We start from the raw sequence: 14,148 nt of genomic DNA on the forward strand, positions 1-14,148 counted from the left end.
TGCAATACCGCCCCCTGCAGATTTGCGGCCAATCAGCCGCTAGCAGGGGTGTCAATCAACCAGATCGTATTCGATTGGGTTGATTTCTGTCCGCCGCCTCAGAGCAGGCAGACAAGTTATGAAACAGCGGTCTTTAGACCGCTGCTTCATAACTTCTGTTTCCGGCGAGCCTACAGAGCTTGATAAATTGACCCCATAGACTTGCAAAGTCAATAGTGATAGAATTACATGTTCTAACTAACTAGAGCAAGTCATTTTACAATGTCCGTCTAAATAACAGATAAATATTGTTGTCATTGCCTTCACAACACTCTTTACTTGAACATATAAAAAAATTACTTATTGAATTGGCATCTGGGCTATATTCACAGCACAAAATATCTGCAACAAGTTACGTCAAATTTTTATAGATACTTTTTTGTTAGATTTGATTGGTACATACATTTGTGCCAATGCTATATACAATGTGATATAATAAATGAAAGGGTATATACATGTAGATGGATATATTTAATGAATTTCAAACAAGATATAATGCATTTTATAGTTTGCTTAATAACAATGTATACTTAATGGATTGTTCACTAATTGGGGTAGTTTTCAATTAGAGCTTGAGGGCCAGTGTTTTTGGCGAGTCTTCAGACTCGCCAGAAAAGCAAGTTATAGAGCAGCGGTCCATAACCCTGTCCGCCTGCTCTGATGAGGCGGACAGAGATCGCCACAATTCAACCCGATAGAGTACGATCGGGTTGATTGACACCCCCCTGCTGGCGGCCAATTGCCCGCGAGTCTGCAGGGGGCAGCGTTGCACCAGCAGCTCACAAGAGCTGCTGGTGCAATGCTGAATACGGAGAGCGTATTGCTCTACGCATTCAGTGATGTCTGTTGGACCTGATCCGCACTGTCGGATCAGGTCTGACAGACATTTGATAAATAGGCCTCATATTGTTGCTGAAGCTTTCCTAACATTATTCTTGTGCTAATATGTTTAGATAAGATTTTCAACCCTTTAACAACAATAAGGTTCAAGCTATGTAAATAAGGGGATAATATACATTTTCAGTGGAAATTCATCAATACCCTGTTGATTTAGTATTGTTTGTAAACTAGTTCTGCAACATGCAAAGAAGGTGGAGGCATTCTATTACTGTTTAATGAGTATTTATTAATACTTAATAGAGCGGTGTTGATTTGTCTGTTACATGAGAGGATCTGTAGCCCTTATTTAATTATTTATAACTTTAAAGGAACAATAATGAATACAACAAACTGGAAAACTTCCACTGCATCTTTATATACACTATATAAAAAACAGAGGAACCATCTTTACCCTGCTTTCCATGGATGAACTTCAAAGAAAGTTAAATGAAAGATATGAAGAAAGACCCCGTAAAGTGAGGTTTAAAATATCATCTGCATACAGTGGACGGGTTCTTAAACAGGTGTTTGAAGATGGTCATGAATTGGAGTCACCAGATGAGGAATATCCTAACAGTTTTCTCCATAACACTTTTGAGACCTCAGAGCATTATTACACCCAGGGTGAAACACGTCCTCGATTTTATCCAACCACTCGCCTTACAGCCCAAAGAATAAGTGTTTTTAGAGATGGCACCTCCTACAGACTGGCTGGTGATCCACTTTTCTCAGACTGTCATGGGACTGAACAAAGGGTAAGAAAAGTGAAATAGCTTCCCCTATTTGTCTTATGTGATTCTACAATATTATGTGAGCATTGTACACATGCTTATTATTTATCATGTATATATATAGACCTGGGGAAGAATTGGTACAAAATATAGTAACAAATGATAAATACACAGGTAAATAACTATATTAAGATCAATGTGTAAGTTCAGTAACAATTTTATAAATATTGATTAGCGACTTTGGCCAGATTTTGTCATACAGTTCCATATGTTCAACAAATTTGTTATTTCTAGCTTAAAGGGATAAAAATGTCAAAATTGAAATGTGCATGGGTGCCTTTAGATTTTAATTAGAAGTATTTTTGTGATATACTTATATGAGCAAAAATGTTTCTACTAAAGGTTATTAGTTTTTCAGGGGCATATATACATATGCTTTGAGTGCCCCATGCACCGGAATTCAAACATAACACCTTCTGAAAGAGTCAGCAGCAGCTTGTATGGAACAAAGTCAGTCTTCAATGGCTTAATGCAGCTTCTATTAAAAGACATGGTATTTGAATATTTATGCTCGTGTCATATGTAGCATGTGCTTATGCCGCTGAAACAGTAATAACTTTTAATAGAAGCATTTTGCTAATGGAAGTATACTGCAAAATGCTTCTATTTAAAATCAAAATGCAACCATGCACATTTCAATTTGATCTTTTTATCCCATTAATTTTATAAACATGTATATACATTTTATAAACATGTAACAATGCTACTTATTACTACACTACTGATCCAATACTTATCATATTATGCAGTAGCATTTTAAGTTATATATAAAGTGTATATAAGCAGTGACATTCATTATTAAGTATTTAATTGCAAATTCTTTAAAGGAACATGAAACCCACATTTTTTTCAACATGATTCAGACAGAGCATACACGTTTTTAAACAACTTTCCAATTTACTTCTATTATCTAATTTGTTTAGTTCTATTTGTATCCTTTAAAAAAAAAAAAAAGGCATACCTAGGTATGCTCAGAAGGTGGCAGCTAGCTGCTGATTGGTGGCTGCACCGATATGTTCAGCTAGCTCCCATTAATGCATTGCTGCTCCTTCAAAAAAAGATAGCAAGAGAATGAAGCACATTTGATAATAGAAGTAAATGTTTGAAAATATATGCTCTATCTGAATCATAGCAAATATTTTGGTTTCATTTCCATTTAATCCTTTTGCTGCTGGGTCATTTTCCCACCTCCGTGCTATAGTTGGTTTTAGTTGTTTGGCCTTATGATTTATGATTTTATACTTTATTGTTCAATTAAACTTAACTGAAATTCAGAAAAAAAAAAAATCTTTTTCTCACTATTCACCATCATGCAATTTATGCAAAACATGAGTGGATATAAAATATCTAACCATTTAAATATTACACAATTTTAAAATTACACAAAATTCTGAATTCCCTGTGGGTGGTTCAAATCATTTTGAACTGTATGCATGTTCCTATCCCTGTCTAAAATCATTCAGCATAGCAAGAAATATTCTAAAAAATAAAAAATCTAATTAAATAAAATAATTGTACCAAAAGTCATCCTATATAGAATTTCTCAAAATATCACCTATCTTTTACTTTCTCTCGGTTCTCTCATACATTTTGATTCTTACATTTCTTTTTATTAGTTCAGACAAACATCATTCTATGAGCCCTAACATCAGCAGCAAGTGGTTAGTGCCAGGTTATCAGTCTTACTATAACAATCGCTTTCATAGCTATAAGGACATGAAACCCCTTACCTAGCAAACTAGATATATTTTTTAGTAGACAAGACAAAGTATTGATCTAGGCCCATTTTGGTAAATTTCATGCTACAGAATGTGATCATATAAAAATAAATTGTTAACCTTTTCACAAATTTTGGGTTTCTCACTGAAATTATTTTAATACTGTTTGTACAATCATAACAGAGATTGCTTATATGGATCATATTTGTTCAGAAATAGACATACATGACTTTTCCATTGTTTTTTGATAACTAGAAGCTGTGCACCACACTTATAATATTCCCGGAACTAAAGGGGTTAATCAGGTAAATTTTAGCAGTAATCCCTCCCACCTGACACCTCCCGGATCCCTCCCAAACAGCTCTCATCCCTCAATCACCCCCACTGGTCATCACCATCTTAGGTACTGGCAGACTGTCTGCCAGTATGCAGTTTAGGGATAATTTTTTTAATTATATATACAGGGAGTGCAGAATTATTAGGCAAATGAGTATTTTGACCACATCATCCTCTTTATGCATGTTGTCTTACTCCAAGCTGTATAGGCTCGAAAGCCTACTACCAATTAAGCATATTAGGTGATGTGCATCTCTGTAATGAGAAGGGGTGTGGTCTAATGACATCAACACCCTATATCAGGTGTGCATAATTATTAGGCAACTTCCTTTCCTTTGGCAAAATGGGTCAAAAGAAGGACTTGACAGGCTCAGAAAAGTCAAAAATAGTGAGATATCTTGCAGAGGGATGCAGCACTCTTAAAATTGCAAAGCTTCTGAAGCGTGATCATCGAACAATCAAGCGTTTCATTCAAAATAGTCAACAGGGTCGCAAGAAGCGTGTGGAAAAACCAAGGCGCAAAATAACTGCCCATGAACTGAGAAAAGTCAAGCGTGCAGCTGACAATATGCCACTTGCCACCAGTTTGGCCATATTTCAGAGCTGCAACATCACTGGAGTGCCCAAAAGCACAAGGTGTGCAATACTCAGAGACATGGCCAAGGTAAGAAAGGCTGAAAGTTGACCACCACTGAACAAGACACACAAGCTGAAACGTCAAGACTGGGCCAAGAAATATCTCAAGACTGATTTTTCTAAGGTTTTATGGACTGATGAAATGAGAGTGAGTCTTGATGGGCCAGATGGATGGGCCCGTGGCTGGATTGGTAAAGGGCAGAGAGCTCCAGTCCGACTCAGACGCCAGCAAGGTGGAGGTGGAGTACTGGTTTGGGCTGGTATCATCAAAGATGAGCTTGTGGGGCCTTTTCGGGTTGAGGATGGAGTCAAGCTCAACTCCCAGTCCTACTGCCAGTTTCTAGAAGACACCTTCTTCAAACAGTGGTACAGGAAGAAGTCTGCATCCTTCAAGAAAAACATGATTTTCATGCAGGACAATGCTCCATCACACGCGTCCAAGTACTCCACAGCGTGGCTGGCAAGAAAGGGTATAAAAGAAGAAAATCTAATGACATGGCCTCCTTGTTCACCTGATCTGAACCTTATTGAGAACCTGTGGTCCATCATCAAATGTGAGATTTACAAGGAGGGAAAACAGTACACCTCTCTGAACAGTGTCTGGGAGGCTGTGGTTGCTGCTGCACGCAATGTTGATGGTGAACAGATCAAAACACTGACAGAATCCATGGATGGCAGGCTTTTGAGTGTCCTTGCAAAGAAAGGTGGCTATATTGGTAACTGATTTGTTTTTGTTTTGTTTTTGAATGTCAGAAATGTATATTTGTGAATGTTGAGATGTTATATTGGTTTCACTGGTAAAAATAAATAATTGAAATGGGTATATATTTGTTTTTTGTTAAGTTGCCTAATAATTATGCACAGTAATAGTCACCTGCACACACAGATATCCCCCTAAAATAGCTATAACTAAAAACAAACTAAAAACTACTTCCAAAACTATTCAGCTTTGATATTAATGAGTTGTTTGGGTTCATTGAGAACATGGTGGTTGTTCAATAATAAAATTAATCCTCAAAAATACAACTTGCCTAATAATTCTGCACTCCCTGTATATATATATATATATATATATATATATACACACAGTATGTACACACACACATATATATATATATATATATATATATATATATATATATATATAATATATAAACATATACATATATATTTCTGTAATGTAGGGAAAGCTTCTAACCCACCCACCTCTATGATTCCCCCCAAAAAGCTATCTAACCCTCCCCTCTTACTAAATGCCACCATCTTAAGTACTGGCAGCTGTCTGCCAGTACCCAGTTTTTATTTTTTTAATATATTTTAGTTATAATTATTGTTTTTTAAATAAAAACATTTTCTGCAGTGTAGTGATTCCTCTCTTCCCCTAACTGATTGTAATTGAGGTCCCCCTCCATTTTTGTAGAGTAGAAGCCCATCTCTCCTCCCCCGTCACCAGAAAAACTTTTCTGTAGGTAGGAACCTCCCCTTCCTCTTTCCTCCTGCAATTCACAGCCTGACACCCTCACCACCAATGGCAGCACTGCAAACAGTGACACAGAGTGTCATTGTTTTCATCAGCAATCTAACTTCATACGGTAACGGGAGCACAATCATAGCTCCCTTACCATACCATATCTAGATTGTATGTTCCCACGGGAATAGGGGCCTCAATTCCCCCTGTATTAGTCTATAAAATGTTGTCTCTTATTGTATTGTTTCTCTATTGTACTATTAATCCTTGTACCCATAGGCAGTGCTGCGTAATCTGTTGGTGCTTTATAAATAAAGAATAATAATATTATGATGGTAGATCCCGGGACCGCAGCATGAGGCAGAAGGTAGGACGTAGCTACTACATCAACAGGGTACACTGGGTAAAGTACCCTATGATGTAGTAGCTATATCCTGGTGGCTTAAGGGGTTAAAAAGCATAAGAACGCCAAAAATATAACCAAAGATGAGAAATATTTGTAATTTTTATGTCAATCTGATGGCAGCAGGTGGACACAGGACCACTCATTTGAAAGACTGGGATTACTGGTTTAAAATAAGGGATGTCAACTTTATGTATGTGTTGTGGGGGCATAATAGGTAAAACCTCACACTCCTGATTTTGTTCCATATGCTTATGATTCTGACAGATGATCATTGTTAACAGAGTTGTCAGAGGATAACCATCGGACATGTGACCCCTACTTTATAAAAGTAACCTCACTTCTGTAAAAATAGGGGCCACTTGTCTTGTGGTAGTGCTTATTTTGTGGTTCAAGGGTCCCTTTTATAGCTCAGATTACTGTAAAAAACACAAATATACATGATAGATGATTGCTATTTCTATGGCGCATTAGACTACTCATTTGATTGTTTGAAATCTCCTCTTTCATGTAAGTTGTATTGGGTGTATGCTGTCTTTAGGGCATGGGGCACCTTTGTGGCCACTATCTCCCTTACAATAAATATGTTAAGTAGGTGATTTGCATAAAAATGGCACCTTTGCACTTTATGGGGGAATGGTTGCTCAAAAAGTATGTCCTTCCCCTGCTTAAAACACAGTTTACTTGAGGCAGGTGATCACCATATTTGAAAGACGAATTCCCTCTTACACTTGAGTGTTAAAACAGATGGGGCAATAGGGGGTCTTTATTAGTCCACTCCCCCACCACTAGAAATTAGACATTTGCAATCCGTTTCGGGCGAATTTAGTTTTTGGCTGAAATTTGGCTGATTCGAAGATTCAGATAAATCCGAATTTCCGAATCAACACCATAACTAAAATCCCGAAAATGAATGAATCATTTTCTGAATTTTCGGATCCATTCTATATTCATAAACGCCAACACTAAATAAACCTATTAATCCCTAAACCGCCGTCCCCCCACTTCGCCAACACTAAATAAACCTATTAACCACTAAACCGCCATCCCCCACATTGCCAACACTAAATAAAGCTATTAACTCCTAAAACGCCGTCCCCCCACATCGCCAACACTAAATAAAATTATTAACTCCTAAACTGCCGACCCCCCCACATCGCCAACACTAAATAAAGCTATTAGCCCCTAAACCGCCGTACATTCACATCGCAATCACTAATACAATGTATTAACCCCTAATCCGCCATCCCCCCACATTGCAAACACCTAATTAAAGTATTAACACTTAAACCGCTGCCCCCCACTTCGCCAACACTAAGTAATCATATTAACCCCTAAACCGCAGTCCCCCACATCGCCAACACTAAATAAACCTATTAACCCCTAAACCGCCATCCCCCGACATCACGACTCCCTAAATAAATGTATTAACCCCTAAACCGCCGTCCCCCCACATCGCCAACACAAATAAACCTATTAACCTCTAAACCACCGTCCCCCCACATCGCAAACACTAAATAAAACTATTAACCTGTAAACCGCTGCCCCCCACATCGCAACTACCTAAATTAAACTATTAACCCCTAAACCTAATACCGCCTAACGTTAACATAATTGAAATACACCTAAATTAAACTTACAATATTACTAACTATCTAGTTAAAAAAAAAAAGGTAACTGTGAAATGATTGGAACAGCCAATAGAATGCAAGCTCAATCTGATTGGCTGATTGGATCAGCCAATCCGATTAAACTTGAATCTGATTGGCTGATTCAATCAGCCAATCAGATTTTTCCTACTTTAATTCCGATTGGCTGATAGAATCCTATCAGCCAATCGGAATTCGAGGGACGCCATCTTGGATGACGTCACTTAAAGGAACCTTCATTCGTCGGGTAGTCGTCATTGAAGAAGGATATTCCGCGCTGGAGGTCTTGAAGATGGAGCCGCTCCTTGTCGGATGGATGAAGATAGAAGATGCCGCTTGGATGAAGATGTCTGCCGGTCCGGTTGTCCTCTTCTGCCCGGATAGGATGAAGACTTCTGCCGCTCTGGATGTCTTCTTTTGGTCCATCGGTGCTTGGCTGGGTGAAGACGACTCAAGGTAGGGAGATCTTCAGGGGGGTAGTGTTAGGTTTATTTAAGGGGGGTTTGGGTTAGAGTAGGGGTATGTGGGTGGTGGGTTGTAATGTTGGGGGGTGGTATTGTGTTTTTTTTACAGGCAAAAGAGCTGATTTCTTTGGGGCATGCCCCGCAAAAAGCCCTTTTAAGGGCTGGTAAGGTAATAGAGCTGTTAACTTTTTTAATTTAGATTAGGGTAGGGATTTTTTTTTATTTTTGGGGGCTTTGTTATTTTATTAGGGGGCTTAGACTAGGTGTAATTAGCTTAAAATTCTTGTAATCTTTTTTATTTTTTGTAATTTAGTGTTTTATTTTTTTGTAATTTAGTTTAGTTTATTTAATTGTATGTAATTGTAGTTAATTTATTTAATTAATTTATTGATAGTGTAGTGTTAGGTTTAATTGTAACTTAGGTTAAGATTTATTCTACAGGTAATTTTGTAATTATTATAACTAGGTAGCTATTAAATAGTTAATAACTATTTAACCCCTTAATGACCGGACCATTTTTCAATTTTCTTACCCTTAATGACAATGGGCGCCATGTACTAAGGCGTCAATTTTTTCGCACAGACCGTATCAAAATAACCCGCCGGCATTCGCACCATGCGGATGGCACTTCGTTACATGAATGTACTAAAAACCAAGCCGTAAAATTTCGCGTCTATTGTGTGTCGAAGACAATCGGATTATTGATAACTTTGAAGCTTCGTTCGGCGCGAAAGAGCAAAGTTAAGAAGCAGTCTGCGACCTGATTGGTTTAGTTCTTTACCCACGTGACGATCTAGGTGTCATAATCGCCAGACAAGCGGCAACGTCTGGCTGCTGACATGTATAAGAATGGCAAAAAAGTGTAAGGCTGCCAACAGTTTTAATAGTCCGGGTATGGCTTGTGAACGCGCTGTCATTGGTTCAAGGTATTCTGCTATTTCATTGTAAAGTTGCATAATAGCTTCTCTATCCAAACGGAATCTCTGGATAATCTCTCGATCAGAAATGCTTTCCAAACCCATACGTGGAAGGAAAACTCTAGGGACTCTAATTCTTCTACCTCTCCTTCTCTGCAAGTTGTTAACCGGTGCCTGTATAGCCCTTCTTCCTCATAATTGAATTAATCGGAAAAGAATCATGTGTAAAACTGTCTCCATCTTCATTCACTGATCCAAAAACCAATAATGCTGCAATAGTAGTCTAGTCCTTTCACTTAAGTACTTCTACCTGGCGTCAGGTTGATACCCCCTATAGTTTTCTATTGTATTCGCTACCTAAATGGTCGCAAAGCAAATCACGCGAAGTTACAGTGAAAGTTGGAGCGGGCGGATTAGTTGTAACATTCATAATTTCCGATTACAGCGAATTTACGTGCGATCGAACATGTAGTAAGTGGAAAAAGGCTTCGGAACGATGAGTTGAGTAAAATTACGATCGCTGATGAAAAATAGTGGTTTTTCGAGCAGATCGCAGATTGATACATACGAGAAGCAGATCGTGAGCGAATTTTGACGCGGAAATACAGACGGACGGTCACTTCGAAGCTTAGTACATGGCGCCCAATGGCTATTTTTACATTTCTGTGGTGTTTGTGTTCAGCTGTAATTTTCCTCTTACTCATTTACTGTACCCACACATATTATATACCGTTTTTCTCGCCATTAAATGGACTTTCTAAAGATACCATTATTTTCATTATATCTTATAATTTACTATAAAATTTTTTATAAAATATGAGGAAAAAATGGAAAAAACACACTTTTTCTAACTTTGACCCCCAAAATCTGTTACACATCTACAACCACTAAAAAACACCCATGCTAAATAGTTTCTAAATTTTGTCCTGAGTTTAGAAATACCCAATGTTTACATGTTCTTTGCTTTTTTTGTAAGTTATAGGGCCATAAATACAAGTAGCACTTCGCTATTTCCAAACCACTTTTTTTTCAAAATTAGCGCTAGTTACATTGGAACACTGATATCTGTAAGGAATACCTGAATATCCATTGACATGTATATATTTTTTTTTAGAAGACATCCCAAAGTATTGATCTAGGCCCATTTTGGTATATTTCATGCCACCGTTTCACCGCCAAATGCGATCAAATTAAAAAAAATGTTCACTTTTTCACACATTTTGTCACAAACTTTAGGTTTCCCACTGAAATTATTTACAAACAGCTTCTGCAATTATGGCACAAATGGTTGTAAATGCTTCTCTGGGATCGCCTTTGTTCAGAAATAGCAGACTTATATGGCTTTGGGGTTGCTTTTTGGTAATTAGAAGGCCGCTAAATGCTGCTGCGCACCACACGTGTTTTATGCCCAGCAGTGAAGGGGTTAATTAGGGAGCATGTAGGGAGCTTGTAGGGTTAATTTTAGCTTTAGTTTAGTGTAGTAGACAACTCCAAGTATTGATCTAGGCCAATTTTGGTATATTTCATGCCACCATTTCACCGCCAAATGCGAGCAAATAAAAAAACCTTTAAATTTTTCACAATTTTAGGTTTCTCACTGAAATTATTTACAAACAGTTTGTGCAATTATGGCACAAATGGTTGTAAAAGCTTCTCTGGGATCCCCTTTGTTCAGAAATAGCAGACATATATGGCTTTGGCGTTGCTTTTTGTTAATTAGAAGGCCGCTAAATGCTGCTGCGCACAGTACGTGAATTATGCCCAGCAGTGAAGGAGTTAATTAGGTAGCTTGTAGGGCGCTGGCAGGGTTAATTTTAGCTTTAGTGTAGAGATCAGCCTCCCACCTGACACATCCCACCCCCTGATCCCTCCCAAACAGCTCTCTTCCCTCCCCCACCCCACAATTGTCCCCGCCATCTTAAGTACTGGCAGAAAGTCTGCCAGTACTAAATAAAAGGAGTTTATTTTATTTTATTTTTAAAAAAAATGTATTCTGCTGTAATGGAGCCCTGCCTTAGCCCCCAACCTCCCTGATCCCCCACCAAACAGCTCTATAACCCTCCCTGCTACTTAATTGCCGCCATCTTGGGTACTGGCAGCTGTCTGCCAGTACCCAATTTGCCCCCAAAAATATTTATAAATTTTGCCCCCAAAAATATTTATAAACTTTTCTGTAGTGTAGCAGCCCCCCCCTCAATACCCCCAACCCCCCCCGATCCTTTTATATATATATATATTTTTTTTTAATGTTTTGAACTTTTTTTTTTTTCATTGGTGTCAGTGGCTAATATGCGCGCGCCCCCACGTGCACGCGCACGCGCCCCACGTGCACACGCGCGCCCGCACGCTGCCACCTCTTTGCTTCCCTTCCCCCCGGAACACTGCACCATTGATACCGGTGCAGAGAGGGCCACAGAGTGGCTCTCTCTGCATCGGAGGCTTGTTAAAAGGTATTGCAGGATGCCTCCATATCGAGGCATCACTGCAATACCCTGAGAGCTGCTGGAAGCAATTGCGATCGCTTCCAGCACTCTCTTAAACAACTGACGTACCAGGTACGTCCATTGTCACTAACTGCTAGTTTTTGCAGGACGTACCTGGTACGTCAGTTGTCATTAAGGGGTTAATAGCTATTGTACCTAGTTAAAATAAATACAAAGTTGCCTGTAAAATAAATATAAATCCTAAAATAGCTACAATATAATTATTTGTTATATTGTAGCTATATTAGGGTTTATTTTACAGGTAAGTATTTAGCTTTAAATAGGAATACTTTATTTAATAAGAGTTAATTTATTTCGTTAGAATAAAATTATATTTAACTTAGGGGGGTGTTAGGGTTAGACTTAGCTTTAGGGGTTAATACATTTATTATAGTAACGGCGAGGTCCGGTCGGCAGATTAGGGGTTAATACTTAAAGTTAGGTGGCGGCGATGTTAGGGAGGGCAGATTAGGGGTTAATACTATTTATTATAGGGTTTGCGAGGCGGGAGTGCTGCAGTTTAGGGGTTAATACATTTATTAGAGTGGGGGCAAAGTCCGGTCAGCAGATTAGGGGTTAATAAGTGTAGGTAAGGTAGCAGCGATGTTGGGGGGGCAGATTAAGGGTTAATAAATATTATGTAGGTGTCAGCGATGTTAGGGGCAGCAGATTAGGGGTACATAGGTATAATGTAGGTTGCGGCGGTGTCCGGAGCGGCAGATTAGGGGTTAATAGTGTAATGCAGGGGTCAGTGATAGCGGGGACGGCAGATTAGGGGTTAATAAGTGTAAGGTTAGGGGTGTTTAGACTCGGGGTACATGTTTTGGTGTTAGGTGCAGACTTAGAAAGTGTTTCCCCATAGGAAACAATTGGGCTGTGTTAGGAGCTTAACGCTGCTTTTTTGCAGGTGTTAGTTTTTTTTTTCTGCCCAAACTGCCCCATTGTTTCCTATGGGGCAATCGTGCACGAGCATGTTTTTCCAGCTAGCCGCTACCGTAAGCAACGCTGGTATTGAGAGTTGAAGTGGCGGTAAATATTATTATTATTATTAGTATCATTTATTTGTATAGCGCCGCCAAATTCCGTAGCGCTGGATATGCCTGTACGCTCCCTTTTTGGAACCTAACGCAGCCCTTCAGAGAACTCTAAATACCAGCGTTGTTTAGAAGCAGCGCTAGAAAAAAAACTTGCGTAGCTAATGCACCCCTTTGGCTGCAAAACTCTAAATCTAGGTGATAATTAACCAAAATAATAAAAATGATTCCTATTCTAATACCCCCATTAACAAAAAAACACCCCAAAATAAAAAACCCTACTAATCTATAAATAATATTGCCCTAAAGTTAATGAGGCCTATTTATCAAAGATCTGTCGGACCTGATCCGACAGTGCGGATCAGGTTCGACAGACCTCGCTGAATGCGAAGAGCAATACGCTCTCCGTATTCAGCATTGCACCAGCAGCTCTTGTGTGGGGGGACAGCAGTTTAGGGGTTAATATGTTTATTTAGTGCTGGCGATGTGGGGGGACTGCATTTAGGGGTAAATAGGTTTTTATTTAGTGTTGGAGATGTAAGGGCACAGCGGTTTAGAGGTTAATAGCTTTATTTAGTGTTGGCGATGGGGGAATATCGGTTTAGGGTTAATAGGTTTATTTAGTGTTCGCGATGTGGGGGGACGGCGGTTTAGAGGTTAATAGGTTTATTTAGTGCTGGCGATGTTGGGGGGCGGCGGTTTAGAGGCTAATAGGTTTATTTAGTGTTGGCGATGTAGGGGAACAGCGGTTTAGAGGTTAAGAAGCTTTTATTTAGTGTTGGCGATGTAAGGGGACGGCGGTTTAGAGGTTAATACGTTTTAATTTAGTTTTAGCAATGTGGGGGGACGGCGGTTTAGATCATTTAATTTCTTCATATTCCTTATGTTAAGTCGTTTTTCAGATTCATTCGTTATTTCGGATCCATTCTTTATTTATATAAACAATTTAACTTAACAGAACTAATATCCCGAAACAAAATTATTGATTTAACTTAACATAATGAATATGCCGATTTTTTTTATTTATTTAACTAATGAAAACGAAACAAATTTTTCAGTGTGCACATGTCTACTAGAAATCAGTTTCTAGTAGGGCAGGCAACCACCATTTTTAATGATAGTCAGCTGCATCCTAGGGGGCAAGGGGCCCTCTCATTTGAAGGAAGATAGTATGAACCTTAAAATGTGGGTCACTTTTCCTCTAACCCAAACTGAAGGGGAGATAGGAGCTTAATTAGAGTCCCCCCTTGTGAAATGTCATTTTAAATGCTGCTGTAGGTATTTGCCATTTTAACGTTGATCACCTGCAACTTACAGGGGTCACTTGTTCC

The 14,148-nt window shown here is 38.8% G+C and overlaps 1 protein-coding gene across 1 annotated transcript in view; it reads left to right on the forward strand.

Moving 5' to 3' along the window:
- The first annotated feature begins 1,330 nt into the window (after positions 1-1,330).
- The window catches only part of GRXCR2 (glutaredoxin and cysteine rich domain containing 2), a 34,429-nt gene continuing 21,611 nt past the window's right edge, over positions 1,331-14,148 (forward strand). Inside the window, exon 1 of the mRNA XM_053719847.1 lies at positions 1,331-1,673. Coding sequence (XP_053575822.1) covers positions 1,341-1,673 — 333 coding nt within the window. The 5' untranslated portion in view covers positions 1,331-1,340. The remainder of the gene's footprint in view (positions 1,674-14,148) is intronic.

The sequence above is a fragment of the Bombina bombina genome, chromosome 6 (genome assembly GCF_027579735.1).
Source record: "Bombina bombina isolate aBomBom1 chromosome 6, aBomBom1.pri, whole genome shotgun sequence".
Lineage (NCBI taxonomy): Eukaryota > Metazoa > Chordata > Amphibia > Anura > Bombinatoridae > Bombina > Bombina bombina.